This window comes from Aethina tumida, chromosome 3 (genome assembly GCF_024364675.1).
Source record: "Aethina tumida isolate Nest 87 chromosome 3, icAetTumi1.1, whole genome shotgun sequence".
Classification (NCBI taxonomy): domain Eukaryota; kingdom Metazoa; phylum Arthropoda; class Insecta; order Coleoptera; family Nitidulidae; genus Aethina; species Aethina tumida.
Window position 1 is genome coordinate 13342105 of NC_065437.1, and position 26116 is coordinate 13368220.

Sequence of the window (26116 nt, forward strand, 5' to 3'; positions counted from 1 at the left end):
AAGCAAAAGGCGGTCTTGTACCGGGGTAGTTATACTTCTGCGGCCTGGATTTCTTCCTTTTACGTCATTATACTCATTTTAATGTCTTCACATTCTCCACATTTGACCACCCACACGGTGTAATGATTCAACATCTATCATCCCAATTGTCTTTAAGTTTTGTTTATGATTTAGGTGGTGCCTTTCTTATTGGTACATATTTCCAGTCGACAATGATGTTATTTATCTTCAATTCATTGCCACTTATAAGTGCTGCTTTAAGCTGACTTTTAAACTCGAAAATAAATAAATGAACAACACAATTAAACTAATTAAAAAATAATAAAAGCTTTCAAATATACTATACAGATTAGTGGAACTAAAAACAAAAATTACTCTTTCACACGCCCATGGAATAACATGATCAAAGAGACCAAAGCTCTAAATATAAAATTAAAATGAATAATTAACAAATTGGTTTCATGTTGCGAATTTATTTTCACCAACGTGCCCCTATTTTTTATTAATTATATCAAGTACTAGTAAACTGATATTGTTAAACACTAATTGTTTGATGACATTTTTTACTAAGTTACTGAGGGTGTTATCACTTTATTTTGTCGTCGTGCAATAGACGTTTTTAATTAGAAAAAAGGTATAATAAAAAAGAAAAATGAACTTCCTTCCCTACTCGTTTGACCTTAATACAGAGACTAATAGTAGTTAAAAAATATATTTTTGTCTTCTATATAATTGATTAAACTAATATGAAATATATGAATTGTATTTGGGAGTAATATTTATTCAAGCTTTTTATTCAAGAAAATTTTTTAACGTGCCCTGTTTTGCCGCATCAAAAAATTCCGTCGCCTATATTCAACTTTTTGGTGTTTATTTCGTATATTTACGGCCGAAAAACTACGTGACAAAATGCAACAGTGCATGTCACGCGTTTTAAATAGATACGCGTCTACTGAATGAGAATTTACATTGACAGACGACACAAAAATGGCAATGCAACTTACTGTATTATATTACGTGTATTAGCATAAACTTAAAATATAATTCTTAATTATGATGTTAAAGTTTTGGCGGATGCGCCAGTAAATTATTATTGTGTGTGTGTACAGACAAGTCGTAACAACTCCTAAATCGACATCGAAAAAGTATTACTTATTCCATGAAGTTACTGATTGGCCGGATTGTCCCGGGGAGGATTAATTCCTTAGGGTGTCCGATTCAGCTGAGAAAATACTCAAGAGTTATGTGAAAGAAAAACTTTTTAGAGGATTATCTGCGGGTTCAGTAAAATAAATAATACAAGTTAATCATTTGAGTTAAATTGTCGACCTTCAAAAGTTTTTTATATTAACAACCAGAGAAGTTTTTACTTTGTGGTGAAAATTTTTAATCTTCTTTTTTCTTGATTGGTTTGATTTCGATTTCCAGATACATTGAACTCGTCAAAAAGGCATTTAATCGAATAATAATTAAACATAATATTTGATTGCTTCTTTATTTTCACGCTTTTTAAATATTTTTGTGTCTGGGATCAGATTAATTTATACAAAAGTGTGTTAAAAAAAATCTTGGAAATATTTAACTATGTCTTTGTTGTTTTAAATCATTTTGAGTCCGAAATTTCCATGGTGTACTTACATGACAAAAATTAATGTATTTTGTTGGCAAAGGGATTAAAGTAATTTAAAATTGTCTCTTCTGTACAAACAGAACATATTTTTTCATTAAGGGAACTTAAACTTTTTCAAGTCAATTATTTCCTGTATTAATAAAAAATTGCAGGAAAATAATAATAATAATTATATAAAAAATATTCAGATGGTTCACAAAACTTGAAATAATTGATAAATATATTATTCTAATAATAAAGAAGTAAATAATTCTTATCGCCAACTCAAATTAAAGCTAACCTGAAGGAAATGAGACTTAATGAAATATATTTTAAGAACTGTATGAAGAAGATTAGTGCATGAGGTTTTGTATGGCTACAGACCTGTAAAGAAGACCTTCTTGCTATTAAGAATGTGGAGGCTCGATTTCAATTTATTTAGGATCACGTTCACTGGACCACAAAAGGGCGGTGATGAGTAGTTTTTAGTGATAAGACTACGTTTAATTACAAATAGCGGTTTAACTTATGTTAGATGTCCTATAGGGACAAGACTATATAAAACGTTATATATCCACTGTGAAACAGGACGTTTGTTTAATTATGGTATGGGAATGCTTCTCAACTTCTGATAGACATCCTTCATCATTAATGTATTTCAACACAATAACAATTCTAAACATAAATCCAAAATTTTGACGAATTGGTTACAAGATTAACTCATTAATATTTTGCCTTGGTCGATACTAACCCTGCAGAAAACATGTGGGATCAAGTTGATAACCAATTTCTACAAAAAATTTAAACGAACTCGTTACAGCAATTTAATAAGCTTAGAAGAATATAGGCATGCCATATATTTGGAAATTGGTCAAGTCTACGCTTCGGAGATATGCTGAAATTGTAAAACAGAAAGGATATTATACTAAGTATTAAGTTATTAAACGTTACACATTTGTTCAATAAGAATATTTTTCAAAATTAAAGTTGCCTTATTTATGTCCAGCGCAATTTAGAAAAATAAATGTAACATTTTATACAATAAGAAAATATCAGTTTTTTGAAAGTTTCTATTAAGTAAAATATTTGAAACCATAATACTTTAAAAAGTTACCTAAAAAACTTAATGATGATCAATAATGGTGCATTTAACATATTTTTTTTTTTTTGAAAATAGATTATAACAAATTAACCGCACTTACATTTAGAGGCGAAATGCCAAAGAATTTTTGAAAGACCACCATAATCACAGATAAGGCCATCTTAAATAAACTTCTCGACCGTGAAATTTATTCACGCTATTACCGACGCGACCAGAAAAAAGCATCCCCGGAGATTACCCAAGCCCATACCACTCTACGTCGAAACGTTCGCATCTTTCGCACGTCACGGGATCCAATGAATTCTTATAAGTATACTTGCACGCTCGTCTCGCACAATTAATCCTCATCTGTTCCAGGATATTCCATTACACACCACCACGCTGACGTTCCTGTTAATATTTTGGGACAGGTACAGATATGTGCGACGGCCCACGAAGCCGAGATTGCCCGCCTTCGTCTGCATCGTCGGCACGTGGCTTACATCCGTGTGTTTGGTTTTACCATATCCCATCTACATCATGTACGTGGATCTTGGGGTAAGTTCTTATTATAAGGTATACATGTTTTTTGAAAAATTTAACTGTGTCGAACTATTGGCTAATTCATAAACCAACAGGTATGACTTTTATACCAACCAAACCGTTAGATACTTTGGTAGAAAACCAAATTCCATTTAAACCGGCTGTTATGGTTAATAATGATTTAAATGAAATTGCTTTTTTATTGAAATAACTAACAGTTTAGCCTATGGAGTGATACAGGCTCACTATAGAAGAGATAATCATGAACCACATCTATTCTCTATTTCCACTCATATATTTTCACCTCACTTTTCAGTCAGGTCTAGTAAGAATTCTACAAAGAGTTTTAATTAGAACTGATGACATTTTTGAAGTCACACAATAAGATGTAATATTTTTCTGTGTCCAAAGCCCAGGACTGCTTTTATTCCTGCCTATTTTTCTTTAATTACATTCGGCCTGCCTTTTATTACTATAAGTTGATTATTTCTAATTACTGTGTGTAAGGATTGTGACTTTATTTAACATATTATATAAAATATTAAAATAAATAATATTTTTATTTTTAGAGTATGCACTTAATTTTTGAAATAACTGTAAGGTGATAATTAATTTAATTAAATATATCGATAAAACCAAAGATTTTTTGAAAGAGAGATATCTATGTTAGACTATACAATCCTCATTCAATAATTAATTTCAATTAACCTTTGTTTTCGTTGAATAGAACTTCTTCAACTAATGTGATGTATCACACTCAATACTCATATCTTGCACCAAACCGAAATATTCGATAATTTCTACTCACTGTTTTACTGTTCTTAAATTTATAGTACGGGTCTAATTAAAACTCAGGTTAAAACAACTTAACAAATAAGTATAAGAAAAACAAAAACATAACAAATAAAAATTTGAAATTGAATGATTTAAAATTAACTTAAACACTTGGCAAAAAGGTTGAACTTAACGAATATCATAACCATTGATGCGACAAATAGTAAGTAAAAAAAAAACTAAAAGAACTTCGATTTTGACACTTGAAAAATTCTAGTAAAATTTGGAGAAATAAATGAATCCCTGAGATTTTATAAACTCGGATTCTAGGGGATGTAATAGGTGGTGACTTAAGTCCCTTAAGAAACAGAATGTCTCCAACAACGATCCTACTTCAACCAATCAGATGAACTAAACAAATGTTCCTTTTCTCAACATTATTGCCAAACTAATTTAAGAGTTTTTCTATAAGAAACCCTAATCTAAATAATAATGTACTTGGTTTAAAAAAACTTTCAGAATAAAATACACTACATTATTTCAATACAATTACAATTCTGATGTTGTTTACATAAGGAAACACCATTGTACTTACAAATATTTTCAATCATTTAAAAATTAATTCATTAACTTCAGTTTATTAATTTTGAAAGACAAAAAAAATGAAAGAACAGAATTACAATTCTCTAAAATTTTATATTGGGGTAAATTATTAAATCTTCCATTAATTAATTTAATTTAACTTCTGAATATTTTATTAATTAGTTCTATACAAAGACACGTAGAAATCCAACCATTTAAACTTCGAACCCACTTTGCGTCACACCCTGACACTCGATAAGGTTTCGAAAAGAAATCACACATATTAAAAATCAACTAATATATAGATCAACTAACGTATAGAATATAGATAAGTATATTAAAAAAAAATTGTGCGATTTTGCGACTATTTCACGATTAACATATGCAAGATTAATTTTAAGAAGATCCATTAAAAATCTTCTCTCCCACGAAGTCATTAAATAACGGTTTCTAGGTCTTATTACATAACCAAGTCTGTTCATGAAACGTATATTTGGAGAAAAGTGCTTATCATTAGTTTAGCTGAAACAACAACTCTTCAAATTATTGACTGCTGATAAATACCTAGAATAAATGTATAAATACCTAGAATAAATGCACATCCACCTGTGTTATTTCATTGTTGTTGTTTCCGTCAATTTTTTGTCACTATTTGTAAATATTACTTATTTATTGTATACATTTTTGTTGAAAATCCTGAAGCAGTAAAAAGTTTCTTTTTAATAGAAATGGAAATACTCGGGAGAGTGTTTGCGTGGGAGGCATAAACAAAAATGAAATCTCCTCTTTTCTTCCTTCAATTTTTCTCAGTTCCTAAATAAAAAAATATATAGAAAAAAGTGAATACCCCAAACTCTTACAATGGTTATATGTTTTTTACTATATATCACATTTACAGAATTATATTGAAAAATTCTTGCGTTAAATAGATATTTTGGTTAAGATAATTTGAAGTTTTATTAATTAAATATATTAACACATTCTGAAAAGTATTTTATTTTAAATAGAGGACATCCATATTTGATGTGGTTATTAGAGAAATATTATTTATTCCCAATACTTAAAAAATATAGTAATTATTTATATCATATTTACTTTTCCAATAATTATCAAAGAAATATATGAATTGGGCATTCATAAAATAACTGTCATTACAACATAACTCGACAATAAAGCAATTTAAGCATGATATTCCAATTAAAAAATAAATTACAAGTCAATACTGCGTGTTTGTTCTGCTAAATCGTTACTTTTGTAATTCATAATGAGTTAGTTATTCGAACGATCCTCGTTTCCAGAATGTCGGAAACTTTAAATGAAGTTTCTTTCAAAGGGTGCTTCTCTGAGGAATATAAAAAGATAAATATAATTTTATTTGAACAGCAAATTTCACATTTAGAATCAAGTGCAAGATTGACGTCGATCACTTTGTTCTCGAGTTTGTAAAGTTTTTAAGTTTATAGACGAGAAGATAATATGACAAGTATTTTGTTAAAGTTATAAAGCTTCGTTTTAGCATTATGTAAAGTTATTCTTGTAATATATTATATCTTATAATAAACAGTAATTGTAAAGGACGTTATTCAACTAGACAGACAGAAATGAAAAAGGTAAAATTAAATACCTTTAAACTTCACATATTAAATTTTAATCTAATTAAAATAAATTATAATAAATAATTATATAAAACCAAATAAGTGAAATTAAACATTTGTTTTCCCCAAACTTTATTTATAAGTTGAGTTCTCACTCAAATTCGCTGCCTCTTCACATGAAGTATATCTTGTAAATTCCAAATTATCAAGTTGCCATTGTAGATCTATACAAAGAACATCCTCTAAACTTATTACTGTCTACTCTTCAATCAAATTCCTTACAGCACTGTAATAAAAGCTTTTGATCCTGAGTATCTGCATATATATTTTATTTCAACAAGTAGTTAATAATTCACGTGACAATTGCACCTTTGTAAAATGGGGGGTCCCATCCTACCGACTTCATTTTGTGAACTGAGCGCGAAATAGATAAGAACATTCAACACAATATGTGCTCCTTCTTAAGTGCGACTCGTTTAAGTTAAATGGATTCAATTAAACGTTTGCAATTCGCCGTAAAATTTTTAATTAAAGTCTCCGTTACTTTTATCTAGAATAGTAAAGTGTTACAAAGAACTTACACATATTGGGAATTCCTTGAATGATTTAAACACTTGTTATGTTTGAGGGTAACGGAGATTCACATACTTGTATTCTACTTCCTATAATTGCCATTTCCTAGAAATAAGAGGACGCACTAAACCAAAACGGCACGAGTTTAACATCTGTCTGAATAATAAAGCGTCTTTGCTAATTTCAACGATGTCGAGATTCTACGATCGAATCAAATAGTATATATAACTGAAAGAATTTATTGAGGCATTTGTGTGTCATTCTATTATGAAAATAATGTTTTATCGTCACAGTGCTGTTTAATACTAAAGATAATAAAATTGTTTGCAAATTAATACATATTCATCATCCCCGAGCTGGGACGCAGTGCTTAAACAATATTTATTAGTAATTTGCTCCGTCTAAAAAATTTAATATCTTCCTAGAGAAACAAAGTTATAATGAATTTTAAGCTCACGTTAATGGACATTAATTGCCATAGTTACATAATTTTATCAAAAATCTGTAGCTAGTATTTAGTACAGAAGTTTATTACGTCTAAAAAACATCGCGATAATTAAGCTTCAGCTTTTGAATATGCAGACTGTTCAATTATTTTGATGGAGGTAATTTGGAGCAGATCATTTGATTTACTTAATTAACACCAGCGTTTAATGCGTAAAGGTAAACTGGCTTAATAAATTCTGTTTTATTGAGATATTAAGTTGGGATGGCAACCGACAATATTTTTTTGTTCGTAATAAAGAGCCCTTTATGGTTTGTGAGATGATAAAAATGATGAATTTTTTACTACTGTGTTTTGTGTAAGTTATTTCAAGAAGTGTTGTCTCGATTATCAAAAAAAATTCTGGAAAATTTTTATGCATTATGAAACGACTATATTATTGTTTATCAAGGTAAAAATATTATAATTCAATTACGTAATGAAAAAGGTTCGATAAATATTTACCCTAGAAGAATAAAGCTTTATAGGGAATGGAAGTTTTACTTTAAATGAAATACTCATTTTTCTTATATAATGCAAACCTTAAAACTAAGTTTTCTAAGTTGAGATTAACTCTTGTTCCTTTTTATTCCCGTGAATTTTAACCTCATTAATTAAAACTTTTAAGAACAAATTGACTAACAAATTCTTCAATATCAAGTCAATTTTTGGCATCAAATTTATTTCTTTTAAATGTTAGAAGTCTTCAACGTGTCACGGTATAATAAATCTTTGGAAAAATGCTAAACAGTTTCGAAACTCATTCTTCCATTTCCAAAGTAAGTCTTCTCAACTACGTTAATATTGATGCCATCATAAGAAATGTGGATATAAACCAGACTTCTGGATTATTCCACAATTGTTTTCAAAAAGCTTTATTTGAGATGAAATTCCAATAGCTCAATTAAAAAAAATATCATAAAAGTCATTCAATAAATGTTTAAACTTGCAAACTAACAGATGCAACGACAATGATTGATTTTGTAAATTTATAAAGCCTTATAAAGAATTTATTGTTAATGTAGTCAAGGCGAGCTTGAGGAAAAATCTGATGAAACTAATACAGAAGAAATTCTAAGGGGAAACATTTCCTGAAAGGAAATTTTAAAAGTTTTTGAAATCATTCAATTAGGATTAGCTATAAATGAAAATACTGCCGAATTTATTTTAATTCACTTGTTTAAATATAGAAATTTTACGAGTTAATCTGATAACTTTCAATTTGTTGAGAAATGAAATTTTCAGAATAAGTACAAATTATTAAGATATACTATTATTACAATTTGGTTACATTGCAATGGAAAATGTTCGACTTATTTAATAATGTGTGGTTCCGCTACCATTTCGAATATGCTCTTGTATTCGGTTAGGCATACTGCATTATTTCGTTCCAAGCACTGGCTTTTTGGAGAAACTATCTTATGATTCTGGGCGTGTGGGGGCGGGCGTTATCTTGTTAAAATATTGAATTATTCAGACGTTGAAGGTGTGGTACCATATTTTAGCACATTGTTGGGCGGTATTACATATTACTTGAACAGCTATTGCGGTTTTTTTTAACATTTTAATCATTTGTATATCTTACCAAGTATTTATTCTAAAAATTTCATTAAAATTGTTCATCAAATTTTAAGTGTTCAATTTTTTATGAAAACCAGTATATTTGTAAATTTATAGTCATAATTTGTTTTACGGGAAATACACATTTATAAACTACACAAATTTAATTAAAAAATTAATAAATATTTTTATCACAGACATAATATTAAAATAATAATGAATAATAATAATTATAATAAAAAATATGTAATATCCCATAGCTTAAATTCGTTTAAATGGTGAGACCTAAACAACTTTAATAATGTAACCCTAAAGCGAATTATGAAGGCATGTAACACATGTAACGCCCGTTATATTGCCACTTTTGCCTATTTTGTTGGAAACTTTGACGATCATATCAGCTTGGTGTTTGAATACAAACTCGCTAATATTACTTCTGTGAAATGTAACAAGAGAAAACTAAATGACACTATGAAACATCATCAAACAAGTTCATTTAAATTGCGTTAGTATTTTATGAAACTATTATTAACGTTTAATTAAAAGCGTACTGAACAATAATTATGTTTTATTTCAAGCGTGCTATGAAAATTATTGCATAACCTGTTAATTCGTTTATGGATTTTTTGCCGAACAAAAGTGATTACTATCGATTGAGTTATTTTTATCTATTTTTGCTTGTCTGTTACAAATCCTATTGGTGTGACGTCCAAATATTAATTTAATACACTTTACTAATTGTGTTGAATTTTGACAATAATTGTAGATATGTAATTATTATCGCCTTTAAATTCATGTTCTAGATGTAATGCCACAACAGAGGACCATAACCTCATCCAATATACCTAAATTATCAGACACCAACTTGTTAATGGCCTTAAATATAATTTCCACTTGCACAATATCAATCTGACGCTAATGGATAAAGTTCGCAGACAGACGCGCATTTATTATCGTTTGAAATTTAATCGGAACGGTTTCAATCAACCAGGTTTTCCTTGATTTCGCGATGTGCTAATTCATTTCGATGGACGTTATAAAATAATCCATGACGTGACGTTTGATGGCGTACAATTACATCCGATCCATGCGTACGCTCAAAATAAATAATCCGAACAAAGTGTGGGTTTCTAATGGAGATATCGCTGATTAATTGATATTTACTTAATGGGCATTTTCTTCGATTAAATGTGACCGGTTATTTGTCTCTGTCGAATCAATCTGTTTTACAAGCTTACATCGATGAATTGGAAATACAATCATTCAACACTTATTCTCGTAGTTAAATTTAATATTAAATATTTTTTTATTTATTGTACGTAATTGTTTTGTGACAATTGGTTAAAAAATTGATATTTGGATCTCATGTATCATTTTGGAAGTAACAGAAATTAAAATTAGAGGTAGACAAAAATTCAGTTTTATTTCAATTTTTACGTTTACGTTTTTTCTCGTATGTATGTATACATACGATTGAAATTGTATTTATATACTTTAAAAGTATAATAAAATATTATTTTATAAATTTCCGGCTCCTTTTTTGTCTATTATTGCTTCTGTAATTTGTTTCTCGTTTGTGAATAGAAAATGTAATCTCTCTTCTTGGTTGTATCCCAAAAACTGTGACACTGTTGCTCCATGGCTTTTATTTGTTGGTGAAAATTCATTATCGACATTCCTCTGATAGAACTGAAAACTTTTAGTATTAAAATTTGAGAAATTCATAATGTTAAATTTATCAACATCAATCTGGTTTTCACATCTATTGACACTCTGAGCAACAATTTTATGCATGTTTATATGGTTTTTTATTATTTAAATATATTACGGGCTGTATAAGATCATGATAAAATATAAATACAATTCAATTGTAATAACAATTAATATACAATCAATACAATATTATTTATGGATAGTATTTGTGTTTACTTAAATTTTAATGTACTTGATTTTTAACATTGTTAGCATCATTGTGATTATTAATTTTAACAATACTTATAATACTAATAAAAAAGTAAAATAGACCTTATTACAACTATGCCAGAAGTATGTTTTTAAATAATATCGATGCTGTATTTTTTCCACATTTGACATAAGCCGCCTTCGCCGCGTTCGGTTGATTATGAAAATTTAAACAAACAGTTCCATCCTTTGGTAAGAGCCGCTTTGCGTATGCAACTTTCCATTCGTTAAAAAACTATGATCGAGTAATTGATCAATAAAAAAATCCGAAGATAAAATAAGGTCGTCTGTAGCTTCAACTTCACCCTCAGCTAAAATTGTGGTGTTATCATTATGGATCGAAGACCGCAACCAAAAAATGAAATGAAAATTGATCCGTGTATGGAATGAAGTCTTATTTTTAAGAGGTAAATTTGCTAATGCTTCTGCTGAATATCCGTCTGAATTGAAAGAGCTTCTAAAAACTGCCAAGCAAGAAAAAATTACAAAATTCTTTAAGCCATTACCTAAGCCTGAAGATAATAATTAATCAATATGGTTAAAAACCTCAATTAAATTGATTTTTTTTATATATATTTTTTCTTTATTTTGTCACCTAGAAACTTATCCCCTATATTCCCATATAAATTACCTTTCCATATTCACGGTTTCTGTATTCGTGGCCTACTTACAGAACATATACCCTGTGAAAAAAGAGTTTCTACTGTAATTAATTACTATTAAACAAATTCTAAGAATAAGTTTATTACATTAAAAGCAATTTATTTTATCCACTGTTACATCCATTTTTAATAAAGTAAAGTAACCTTTAAAATACTATAAAAATATGATTTTAATGTTTAAACATCGTGAATGCGCAAACAAATTGTATAATTACAACTACATCCAAAAGACAATTATTTTTATGTTTTCAAATATCTTATCCTAATTCATTTGAATATTTTAATTAAGTTTTTTGTTCGCATCCACCATTTTTACAACTGGTGTTAAAAATGGCGAATGCGCAATCAATCAATTACTATTAAACAAATTCTAAGAATAAGTTTATTATGTTCATATAATTTATTTTATCCACTGTTACATCCATTTTTAACAGGTACTATTTAAATTTTTTTAATTAATCAGTAAAGTAACCTTTAAAATACTATAAAAAATATGATTTTGATGTTCCTATTTTTTCAGTTTTTTATCAAGGATTTTGATGATTAACTACTTAAATTTTTGTCAGGCCAATTTGGGTGTCGGGAGTGACGAATATGAAGAACGATTTCATCAAACTTGGTGCGATAATATCATGGATTTTGTGATTGAAGGTGGAGTTTGTGATTTCCAACATAATATCTGAAATTAAATTGGCAATTAAAGTACTGGATTTATCACAAAACTATATGAACGAAAATTTTAGAATATTCATTTAACTTTAATTTGTTTGGCCAAATCGTTTATTCAAAATAAAAAATTCAAAAACGTGTGATTTATGTTTAGTAAACCAAAATTTATAGGAAAAGTATGATGGGATATGAAAGGCAAAATGGCTATAAATCAGCGTTATCAATAATAAATTAATCTTTTCTGTTTTGACGTAAAAAATAATTGTTCAAACCAGGCTTTTTTTATTACACGGCAAACACAATTCACTTGGTACTAGAGATTTTGTTTTTTTTTTTCAGTTTGTCTTTGAAATTTCGTCTTAAAAAGGTTAAAACTTAAGGAAATCTTTCAAGTTAAGGGGGTGCGAGTTACAGAGATATTACAGTATTTAGTGAGAAAATATATTTGTAGGAAAATAAAATGTAAAACATTTGTAGAATATTGCAGGAAAATCCCATATCCATTCTGCTCATTTATTAATTTTTTAAACTTATTAATTTCAAAAATATATAATATTTTATTTAGTTGAATAATTTCATTAAATAAAATTTTATTTAATAGCACGAATAGAATGTCATGTTTTGTTATAATAAAATTATTTTAATTCATGTAAAGCTCGTAACATCTATTCATAACATTTATGAGCTCACATTACAAAACATACCTCTATGAATTTGTTGACGCACATCAGCTTTTTGGGATTGCATGTTTTATGTATTGCCAAACTTTCCACCCGACCAGGTTTTAACTTAGTCCACACCGATTGAACGTTCCAAAGTTGAACAATACCAAAACTACTGCCACGAATTTATTATTGCCAATGCAAAAGGATGCATCACGAATAAAAGTCACAAGCAAGTAATTTGTTTGGTTCCAATTAATCTTGTTTCTTCGGTTTTGTTTCAGCTTTAATACATAATGATGAGGAACTGTATTTAAAACGTTGAAAAGAAAACTAAATAACCAGATTGAGGCGTTTCCATTATTGTTGGGGAGTGTTTTAAAAATGAATAAATGGAAAAGTTCAGGACCACCTTTCACAAAAACAACAACTCAATTATATTAACCCGCCCTCCGTTTATGTAAGAATATTTTCCAGAGAAATTTCTTAAATTCACAATACCCCAGAAATTTATAAATATCCGCATTCAATGTGTTTTCCAAAGCAATCTTTTGTGTGCGGTAAAACCGTATCGAATACATATCACAACGGCATGTGTTGTTCAATGTCGTTATTGGTGGTTTTAAATGACGTTACGGTACGCGTGTTCCGCAGTCATAAACCTACGATAAACTTGTTACAAGACCCAGTTTTAGATAGAATTCTTACCGGCAATTCAAAAGAATTGATTGAATACAAAAAAAAGCGTGTATGCAAAAGCATTTGTGTGCTCGTCGTCGTATTATCCGTCTCCGTTTTCAATTTATTGGATTCCGTGCAAACTGTAATATATCCAAGTGTTATTTATCTTAGTCACACATGCATAATGAGTATTGTTGTTGTTGTTGTTGTGTGTTATTTTTGTCAGGAAACACGTGGCTACTGGCCATGTACAAGTCTACATTTTCCGTTAGCAAACGTAGCCGCAAATGTAGTAAATCGTGGTCATCGCAAATACACTTAGATTAATTAAATTATCATAACCAATGTGGCTGTTAGGTAATTTATGATGAACGTGGTAGGTGTTTCCGTGGGGCTCAACTAATCTGTACGGTCAATATTCTCTCGTTATTTAATGAAAATTTCGTGTCACGAACACGTTGCATTTTGTGTTCAAGTCCTAGTTTATTCACGGTTTAAAGGCGCGTTCGTCATACTTGCTGTTTGCTAGATTTTACATATTTGTTAAAAAATGTAAAAGTATTAAATGATTCGAATCGTGATTTGTCAGGATTGCCTAATATAAAAGAATAAAATAATTCACAGACACACAGACACAATAAAAAAAATCAGTTTTTTATGTATTTAATTTATGACATTTTAAACAATCATATAATGAGAATATTTGCCATATTTTTTTTATTTTAATATATTCAAAATAAAGGGGTAATAATACAGTAAACGTTGAGAAAGATAAAACTCTGTAATTTCAAACGACTGCACAGAAGTCGATAAACTTAATATCAAAGAAAAGAGCTTTCTTTGATATATCTTCTATACTTTATACCTTTCTGATGTCAATCATTAGTCCGATTAATATAACCCCTCTTTAAAATTGATAAACTTTGTGATGTTAATATTCTTTCAAAAATTTTTTGTATTATTAAATGTAATGCCTGATTGCAAACAGTTATCAAAATGTAACGAAAATCTCTTCGACATATCTAATTTACTGCCAAAATATTTTGTTCAATTTATCAAGACCATAATCAAGTAATAATTACACTTCATTTCCACTCTTCGAATTATTGAGATCCAACTAAATATACATGTTTGTTATCTGACAAAATTCTAAATTTTTTTACCATAAAATTTGATGATGCTTTCGTTCTTATTTAAAAAATCTGAAAAATTCTTATTTAAGTTTAAATATTGTGTCATATCTGTATGTTTAAAGTACTTACAATGTGAAATGTGAATTAAAAAAAGAAAAAAATATATCTAGATGCATTTTACAAAATTTGAAGTACGAATTAGAAGTAAGAATTCCTCATAAATCATTATTTATATGTAGTATTTGGAGTCATCAGAATACATGGAAAATATCTTATAAATTCGATTTATCAAATTTACTGCCAAAATATTCTCTTCGAATTGGACTTTCCCGTAAAAATTACTCTCAACGCCACTGCAACTAATTTATTATAAGCATCGAAAATCAACTACATCACCAATAATCATTTTATGGAAATAATATATATATTTTTAAATTTTATATATGATATACAGTATTAAAATTAAGCGTAAAAAACATGATGTCGCATTCGCCATTTTTTAAAATGTATAAAATTCCATTTTCATAAATATAAATCAAAGCATCGGAATTAGACTAAATCATCGAAGATCATTTTATCCAAATATTTTTTACAAATTTTACTTAAATGGATAATAGTACATACACTACATAGTACATATTCAAGAATTTATGCATTAAAATAGTGGTTGCGGATTCGCCATTATTTTAAAGGAGTACAGTTTTTTTGTTTTCATAAACTGCTGTTTTGTTCCCACAAACTTTAAATATTCAATTTTCTTATTGAATTGTGTTTGTTCCCAAAAATAAATTCGATTTGAAATTAAAGTTCTGTAACTTCTATATATTTTTAAAATCGACGTATTTCCAAATGACAATTATAAATAATAATATACTGAAACATTTTACATATTTATATTTGAGAGCATAAAATATTGTTAAGAATTCTCATATTCAGTATTTTCAAATATTTTTTCAGAAGTATATAAGCTTTTCAAAATTATCACCTAAATGTAGTGCCTAAATACAGTCATCAAAATACAATCGTAAATTCCTTTAAAATCTATCTATGGAGGCTATCAAGAAAAAATTACACAATTTTTGCCCTCCAGACCACGGCTCTAGTTTAGACTCGTAAGAAATTAGTTCCTAAGAACTAAATCACTAATTTTTTATGTAAGTAATGTTCGTTTTTCTGTACATGTTATATACAGAACGTTAGGTCCGTCTGAATTTAGAGAGAGTCATCATACAGGACAAAGACAGAAGTCTGTCCCATAGTGGGAGACATACTGTCTCTATTGTACATAATGTCGCTTTCAGAATTCAGATGGATCAAACTCTTTTCGTACTGTACGTATATATAAAAAATATTTTTGTTATTTCACACAGTACAAATTCAAAAGTCTGAGCATTATTTATAAACATTGATGTCGCATTCCCCATTTTTAAAAAGATGTGAATAATATTCTTTTTATTCTAATAAAAATGTTCTTTATTTATTATCTTAAATAAAATTAAAATAATAATAAAATTTATATTCATATATATTATTAAATTTTAAATTCTCGAGCATAATTAAATTTTTAAAATTGAAATATTTCATTAAAAAGAACTTGTATAAAAGTCGGAACAATGTAGCATAAATAAACGATATCGTAAAAGATTTTAAGCATAGCATTTTATTAAAGTTCTGATTTTTGGACAATGTTCAAGTATCAATTATTTTAAAACTGGACATATTCTAAAATTATGGGTGAAATTCATATAATAATAATGAAAATAAAATGTTAAGTTTAACATCACATATTTTACGACTGAAATATTATTTAATATTTAAAAGTATTTCGTTATAATATAAATTACATAGAGCATTTTCATATTTTAAGATTGAAATAGTTTTGCGGCTACGAACTAAGTGAATTTATATAATTAACTTTTACAGACGTTTTACATAATATCATGAAACTTGGTAAGTTGGAAAAATGTAGTATGAATAAATTATGTACCTTAATAATTTCCTCTTTAAAATGAGACGAAGGAACAAAAGATATTTAAGAAATCCTCATGTTATTTCAGTCTTTGCATTTTATAATACGAAATTTTAATTGTCATGCAATTACACAAATATTCTTACAAATTAATAATATTAATATCTTAAATATTCACTTTTATTAAATGTTTCCATACAAGAAATCAATTTTGATTAGACTCAGAACAAAAGAAATATTGCCATTTAGATTGTAATGCAATATAAAATATTAGCTTTAATTACCATAAATAGCTCTAAGTACATCCAAGGATGAGTAAAGTGTTCAAAGCAAATAATTGAAGTGTAAGTAATATATCTCCCTTAATTTTATAAATAGAGTAATTTATCAAATTAACTGTCCAACTTTCGCACTCCAGACAATTTTTTTATCTTTCTAATTATAAAGATATTTTTAATGGCGCTTTGTCTAACCACTTTTTCTTTTAATTGAAGACTAATTTTATCTGTCAACGCCTGAATGAAGAGAATTTATTTCATATAACTACTCTAAATAATTTATTACGTAATGTGGGTATGTATTATCTTAAAAAATATGATACATAAAATATACATTTACTTTACAACACCTCCAGGAATCAACATAAAAATCCCATTTTGCATGTCAAAAACTTACGTTACTCTATAAACTAAATTTCACCAAACCTCAAACTTTTAGGTACGTGCACATGTAAACAAACGTGTAAGCCTAATAAATCACCGCTAATAAATGAGTGTAGAATTTCAAATGTAGCGATGTCAGACCTGCCTAAGATTAGTGGTAAATATAAATTTACCATGCCGCCCGTTGTATATGGGGCGTGTTCGTTGGATTTGTTGTGTGCAGTTCGTGAAACCCGAATTGGGTCTAAATTAACCGCAAACGAGGTGTTGTAGAAAGTTGAAACAACTGTGCGGACGTTAAGTGATGAGTTTCTTGAATTCGTATTGGATTTCTCGAGTTTAATTGGATTTAATTTGTCGATATGGCCACATTCAAATGCGGCAACAAAAGTTTTCGATACGTGTTAAGAGAAGTTTGTTAAGCGATTTTAAAAGACGTGGTTTCATTAATTTCAATTAACAAACGTTCAATTATGTTCTCTTTCAATTTTCTAAATGAGGGCGCATTCGCCATTTTTAGAACTTTTATTGGCATTTATTTTCTTATTGATTTTATTTGTTGTACGTTTGGAATAAAATATTACTTTCGACTGCGTATTACGAAATATTGTGTTTTATGTACATTATTTTAATTTTTAACAGGCTTACAAACACCTACACCGACAGATGAAGGCGCATTTTTAGGCAAACTTTGTGGATTTTTAAAAGGCCGTTAAGTGATTTTGAATGACGGTTGTTTTTTTAGTTGCGTTTAAGAAATATATATTTATGCCTCAAGTTGGCAACTTATAATGGCTTGTTTTTTATGACTGGTGATTTACAACTATACAACACAATAATATTTCACTCACACTTTGGCATAAATCCAACACATTAATGTTCCGCTGCGTTTGATTTATCATTTTGTTTAATTGTCTTTTAATATAATTGCTCGTCCAGTATTTACATACTGATTAATAGTTATTAGTTATACTGTAATTAATAAAGGTACAATTTATATTTGTTATAAATAAATTAAACTAGTATTAACATATAACAAGTTATTAAATTTATATTGACTTTTCCTATAGTTTACTAATTGTGAAATTCAAAATCCAAACAAACAAGGTAAAATATTCCGTAAAGAAATCGTAAATATTAATGACTTTTTAAAGTTAGCTCCTTTTTTTAAATATTCACAAAGAAACATTAATACTTTTTAACCATTAAGAATCACAGGAAACGAATAAAAATATCTTTTACAATTTAATGGTATAATTGGCTCTTTTTCAAACGTTTGGAACCCATATTTAGTATCAGGCATTCGATTTATAAAATTGTATTATACCTTTTTTACAGAATATGTGCTATAAATGATATTAAATCAAATAAAAAAATATATATTTCGTCTTTTTTTACATTTTAGGGAGGTTTTATTTTCGTTATAAATTTTTAAAGTTAATAATCACATAGTATGCTCTTTTTCCAATAATGCTGATACCTTATTTCTATAATAAATAACATTTTAAATCATTATATTAAGTTCCGAAATTGTAGTAATCTATATGAGAGCACAGTAAATAACACTCAGTAGTGGCCATAATTATAGTAATTTGTGCTACTTGAATTAGATTCCAGTATACGTAATGTTTATTATTTCTTTTGTTACTGTTATATCCAACAAGAGAAACAAGTAGAGGCTGCTAAGATTTTACAGCTCAATAAATAGGGCAAATAGTAGATACGAAATATATTTAGTTAGTTCGAAAAACTTGGAAGAATGAATATATGGATAACTCATATATCAAAGAACAATCCCCTCTTATCGCTGAATCAAATAAAAGCCAACCTGGAAGAAATAAGCCTCCCTGAAATTTAGTTTCAGGACTATCAAAAGAACATTTGTAGATGAGGGTTTTTTATCTAGAAACCTGTTAATAATTCCTGCTTTTTAAAATTTGAAGGCCCGATTTCGATTTATTCATGATCAAGTCCACTGGAACAAAATATGAAAATGTTAGTTTTTACAATAGAGCTTTAAACAACATTAGAAAATTAACATGTTTTAAGAGTTCACATTACTTTACTGCATATTCCTTTTAGAAGTAGAAATTTCTTAACAATTTTTACATAATTATCAATTCACTTGAACCATGAACAACAGCCTTACATGACAACAAAGATCGTGCACCATTTTCATTAATTTCTAAATTCGTCAACTTTCTGCATCAGCTTACGTATTTAAGGGTCTAAAAACAAATGTTATTTTATAATTCAGAAAAAATGTTCCGGAAAAAGAATGATAAAAGTTTGAAATGAAGGGTTATTAATAGTTTTCAACTTTTTTATTGGGTCAAGATTTGTATGGAGAGGATTTAATGTAACTTTCTTGGCTTCGATAAAAGAAGGATTAGCAATATTCATGAACTCTTTCCTTACTGAACAACTTGAATATATTGTACATATATTGGATTCTGATCTTGCTCATTGAGATAGTTCTTTTAATGACAAATAAAAAAGGAAATTGAAAAACAAAAAGGAGTTTATTTCTTTCAGATTCAGTTACAACACAACATATAAACATATGAAATACTGTTGTAGTAAATTGGCCATATCTATCTTTTGCAAGGTACCAGAAGTTTGTTTAATAGCACAAAATGTTCGCTCTTCATAATCCACTGAAAGAATCTTAATGCTACAAAAAATAAAAAAAAATTAATTTAATGTAATTAATTTAATAATAATGTATTAATTTATTACGTAAATACTTTCAGTCAACTCTTAATTAACAAAGAACATTTTTTTAACATTTCACCATTTACTAAAATTAACTTGAAATCCATTTTTTTCCATTTCATTAATTACCAAGAAATAATTACAATTTTTCCTTAGGTCTTAATAAATATTCTAATTAAATTCAAAATAATTGAAATATTCCAAGTGGGGTTTTTTAACAAAATTTTTTCGCATTTTAATTTAAATTATGTACATATTATCCGCTGTGATAAATGAATATTAATGTTCCAAGATGCTGCGCAAACAGAGCAAATGTACACGCACAAAACAAACATTTCAGTCATGTAAATGTATACTAATGGTTTCAATTTCAGGGATCGATTTACACAACATTTGTTTTTGTGTTCTGTATATTTTTAACGTTTGCCTTTTATTAATTTTGTGTTTACACATCTGTCACGCATTATTTATTTGAGCAGTTTATCAAATTTGATTTCAATTTTCTGTGGAAATTATTTATATTAAATTAAATTAAATTAAATGTTATTTACTTTTGCAATTGAACTAATTAAAATTTAAACAATGTTAAATTTTAATGAAAATTAACATATTTTAGTTCATATACATTCTCATTTTTGTCTTACTCATAAAGTAATTGTTATTAACTAAAACTATATCTATTTTATATTTTTACTTCATTTTCTTGCCCCACGCATGTAATAAAATACGACAAGTTATTATTAATATTTATGCATTACAGATTTTTATACCAAAATATAGAGATATTTTTATGTCTATAGTCCCTAGAGGAATTTCTATTACAGAAAGTCGTATATAGTTTATTGTTTACAAGGTGAACCACTAACAGGAAGTTATAAAGTCGTACATAAATACTCAATTTATGAAAATATTTACTAACGTCAAACATACAGCAACTTTAGTTCTCTATAAACAGTATAATACAATTCAACTTTTATTTAAATAAATGCGTCACAAAATTTATATTCTACAAATAATTTGAAACATTTTCCTTGTCAACGTTGACCATTTTTCTTTTGTCATTTCCACTTGCATTTACGAATAGAAAAATTAGAAGTGGCAACGATAAACTTATCTAATGAAAAAAGTTTGCAAACGTGGGACGTTCTTTCAACTCCTATTACATTACTGGTGGAAAATACAACAGATGCAAACGACAAGACTTAAACCAATTATTAATGACTCATATTACGAAAGGTATGAATTTCTGCAAAAAGAACATAAATCATTGTGGTAAAAGGCAAATTTCCTTTGAATAGTAAACTTTTTAAGATTGACAAAATACCACGTTATTAACACAACGTCAACATCTAACCCAGGTTTTATGTAAACATGTTTATCGTCGACTTACACGCAGGACAAAAAGTTAATTCGGTTTTAATTATACCACGCTAAAAGTCACGGCATGTTTAATTATAATATGTTATTAGCATAGTAAACACATGTTTAAGAAATCCGAAACCTTCTATAATCATTGATACTTTCTGATATATAAATTTTCTAAAATATGTTGTGGCTTTCTCAAATCTCACTGCTAAAATGCAGACACAATTATTTATGTATTAAGTATTTATAGGCCTTTTGGATTTTTTTCTCATTGCGATGATTATGTGGAGTCTTTCATTGTAAATTTGTTGTCAGAAAGACCTCCGGATTTACCATCAATTGAACGCGTTTGGCACAAAATTTAGCCCTCACTCTGTAATGGGTAGCCGATGATAATTCAATTAAATAGATGTTAAATCAGAGTAAAACCAAAGTCTTTTTATCCAAGATATCTATAATAGACTATACAATTTTCATTCAATGATTAACTTCAATATCACTAACCTTTGTTTTCATTGAACATATCTTCTTCAACTAATGTCATGTATCACACTCAATACTCAGATCTAGCACCAAACGGAAATATTTATGGATAATTTCTACTCACTGTTTTACTATTCTTAAATTTATAGTACGGGACTAATTAAAGCTCAGGATAAAACAACCTAACTATATTATCAAATAAATATAAGGAAAACAAAAAAAAAAACAAAACAAATAAAAATATGAAATTGAATAATTTAAAATTAACTTAAACACTTGGCAAGAAAGTTGAACTTAACGAATATTAAAATTATTGATTTGACAAACAGTAAGTACAAAAAAACTAAAAGAACTTCGATATTGATTTGAAAAATTCGAATGAAAATCTGGCGAAATAAATGAAGTAGGTGGTGACTTAAGTCCCTTAAGAAACAGAATATTTCCAACAACGATCCTACTTCAACCAGTCAGATGAACTAAACAAATATTCCTTTTTTCAACATTGTTGCCAAACTAATTTAAGAGTTTTTTCTATAAGAAACCCTAATCTAAATATTAATGTATTTGGTCTAAAAAACTTTATTGCAATTCAAAATTAAATACAAGACATTATTTCAATACAGTTACAATTCTGATGTTGTTTGCATAAGGAAAAACCATTGTATTTACAAATATTTTCAATCATTTAAAAATCAATTCATTAACTTAAGTTTACTAATTTTGAAAGACAAAATATGAAAGAACAGGGTACAAATTATTAAATCTTACATTAATTAATTTAATTTAATTTCTGAATATTTTATCAATTAGTTCTACATAAAGACACGTAGAAAACCAACCATTTAAACTTCGAACCCACTGTGCGACCACACCCTGACACTCGATAAGGGTTCGAAAAGAAATCATACATGTTAAAAATCAACTAACGTTAAGATAAGTATATTTTAAAATAAATTTTGTGCGATTTTACGACTATTTTACGATTGACATATGCAAGATTAATTTTAAGAAAATCCATCAACAATCTGAAAAAATTCGTGAGAACTTAAACAAAGTGGTGGTCTAAAAATTCTCTCACGAAGCAATTAAATAACGTTTTTTTAGATCTTATTACAACTCCACAGATTTTCCCTCAGCGTCAAGTAGAGATGACATGGAACGAGGGAGATCAGGACAAAATTGATCACTTCATTAGATCAATGACAATAGAGTCAATAGCCACTATGCAGTTGTTAATACGATTAAAAAGATACTAAACATATTGTTTAGTTACAAAGACTGATCGTCAGTTTTTCGAACCATTTAAATTAACAGAAAGGTGTGGAACATCACGTGCCAATAAAGCCGACACAAAAAGCCATTTAAAGTTAAGTATCGTATAAACTAAGCTACATTTGAATTGGCTGAACAGTTTCCCATTCTACTTTCTCGAGAATTTGCCAGCTTATTATTTATTAATTTATCTTTATTCACATCCGAGTATTATTTAATTAGAAAGTAAGATATAATTATTTATTCAACAAAATTATCCGTACAAGGATAAACCGTTCCTATTTATCGAGATGTGCCAAACATGCACGATCCTTCCGAGAAAACTTTCTGTTGGAAATAATGACCAGAAAGTTCGGCATCAGTTGGCAATAAATTAATGTTTTACTTGGAACAGCAACGACACTGTGTCGCTAATTGTAGACCCTTACTTCTGTTTGTTAGTGAAACAAAATTACAGCTGTTTACGATAACAAATTCCATCCGATGTAAAATCGATTAGCCGAGACAAAATTAAGGAGCTAATTGATCCACGTGGCCGAGATTGTTCCGCCCATTCTCTTACTGCGGCTCAAATAAAATTAAGGTCAGATGCTGTGGATAAACGAGACGGAGAAGATTGTAAGGACTGGCCTGGTGTTGGCGAGTCTTTGTTGGCGGAAGATTGGATTTATGTCTTTCAGTATAGTTAGCATTGCGATGGATCCACAGGCGTGGAAATAAACATATTTATTTAGCGCACGGGATTACCGATCGATTTATCAAAGTGAAAGGATAAGATTGCGAGAAACGGTTGAAACCGGGGGGTTAATAAAAGTCCTGATGCTGCTTTACGAAAGTATTGTTTCTTGGTAGAAGCCGTTTCTTTCACTCGCACACCGGATCGTTGTTAATAAATTTTATTTCAACCACGAAATGTTACACAACATTATTTGTTATGAATTTCATGTATTGATTATATTTCGTTTATTTGTTACAGAAATATTTGGAAGCCGAACAGTTCTATGGCGTCGGTTTGTGCACAGTCAATTTGGTGGACGACATGAACGAGTACATTCGAGGAATATTTATTGTTATGTAAGTTTTTGATTAAATTTTAGGAAACAAAGCTCGACGAAACGTGTGCAAACATAATATTGTTAAGGGCCGTATTAATCTTGAGACCTGATATTGCTTGAAATTTACTTGGCTTTTTCAAGCCTTATTGGAGTTGTTTGTTGATTGTCCTTGACTTTTATAAAATATTTATTTTTATCATAGCGTGCTAAAATAAAAAAATTTGGCACAAATCATAAATTAAACAGGAAAATATAAAATAATTGGTATGGTAAAACAAATAACTCCACGTAAAATATTCCAAAAATTTTTAATAATACTTTGTGGAACTTATAAGTTGGTGTTTAGAAAATCACTTGAATTTTGCTGAGCTAAAATTCCACGTCAAATCCTCCCGGCATACCGTTAGTAAGATATGCCAGGTCAGCTTCAACTAAAGCAAACAGATCATCGTCCACCTATTATATGATCTTACGGTTTTAGATGTAATAAAATTGCCCAAGATTTATTTATTCATTATATATACGGTGTTGCAACTAACTGATTTCTTTTATCATTTTATTATTGTTAATTTCTGTGATGTAAAAATTAACTTAAATTAATAATAACCAAATTCAATATAAAAATTATACAAATTTAAACAAACTCATACCAATTCAAGAAGCTTGGAGGAATATAGACATGTCATACATTCGGAAATTATTAATGTATTTATGATAAATTAAACGTTACTCATTTGGTCAATAAATAGTTACTTTATTTATCTCCAGCACAATTCAGAAAAATAAATGTAACATTTTTTGGAATAAAATTATATTAGTTTTTAGAATATAGAATAAAATAAATTAATATTATTTAAACAGATTGTAAAGGGTTACCGATGATAATTCAATTAAATAGATGTTAAATCAGTAAAACCAAAGTCTTTTTGAAAGACTCGCTACAACAGGTTAAAGGAAGCGATTTATTTTACCCAAGATATCTATGATGTTACAATTTTCATTCAATAATTAACTTCAATATCACTAACCTTTGTTTTCGTTGAACAGATCTTCAACTATTGTGATGTATCACACTCAATACTCACATCTTAAACCAAACCGAAATATTAGTTAATTTCTACTCACTGTTTTACTGTTCTTAAATTTATAGTACGGGACTAATTAAAACTCAAGTTAAAACAACCTAACTATATTAACAAATAAATATAAGAAAAACAAAAATAAAAATATGAAAATTAAATTAAAATTATCTTAAACACTTGTTAAAAAGCTTAAACTTAACGAATTTTAAAAACATTGATTCGACAAACAGTAAGTAAAAAAACTAAAGGAACTTCGATCTTGATTCTTGAAAATTCTGATAAAAATCTGGCAAAATAAATGAATCCCTGAGTTTTTATAAACACGGATTCTAGGAAGGAGATGAAGCAGGTGGTGACTTAAGTCCCTTAAAAACAGAATATTTCCAACAACGATCCTACTTCAACCAATCAGATGAACTAAACAAATGTTCCTTTTCTCAACATTATTGCCAAACTAATTTAAGAGTTTTTCTATAAGAAACCCTAATCTAAATATTAATGTACTTGGTCTAAAAGACCTTATTGCAATTCAAAATAAAATACAATACATTATTTCAATACAATTACACTTCTGATGTTGTTTGCATAAGGAAAAACCATTGTACTTACAAATATTTTCAATTATTTAAAAATCAATTCACTTAAGTTTACTAATTTTGAAAGACAAAAAATAAAAGGACAGAGTTACAATTCTCTAAAATTTCATCTTGGGGTAAATTATTAATTAATTCCATCTAATTAATTTAATTTAATTTCTGAATATTATATTAATTAGTTCTACATAAAGATACGCAGAAATCCAACCATTTAATCTTCGAACCCACTGTACGACCACACCCTGACACACACCAAGTCAACTAACGTATAGATTAAGATAAGTATATTTTAAAATAAATTTTGTGCGATTTTACGACTATATTACGATTAACATATGAAAGATTAG

At 28.3% G+C, this 26116-nt stretch overlaps 1 protein-coding gene across 2 annotated transcripts in view; it reads left to right on the forward strand.

The window, feature by feature from the left end:
• LOC109595300 (neuropeptide F receptor) overlaps positions 1-26116 on the forward strand; it is a 62186-nt gene that overhangs the window by 15367 nt on the left and 20703 nt on the right. For both annotated transcript variants that reach the window (XM_049964244.1, XM_049964245.1), the window contains exons 2-3: positions 3069-3248; positions 24013-24110. In XM_049964244.1, the coding sequence (XP_049820201.1) occupies positions 3069-3248; positions 24013-24110 (278 nt within the window). The remainder of the gene's footprint in view (positions 1-3068; positions 3249-24012; positions 24111-26116) is intronic.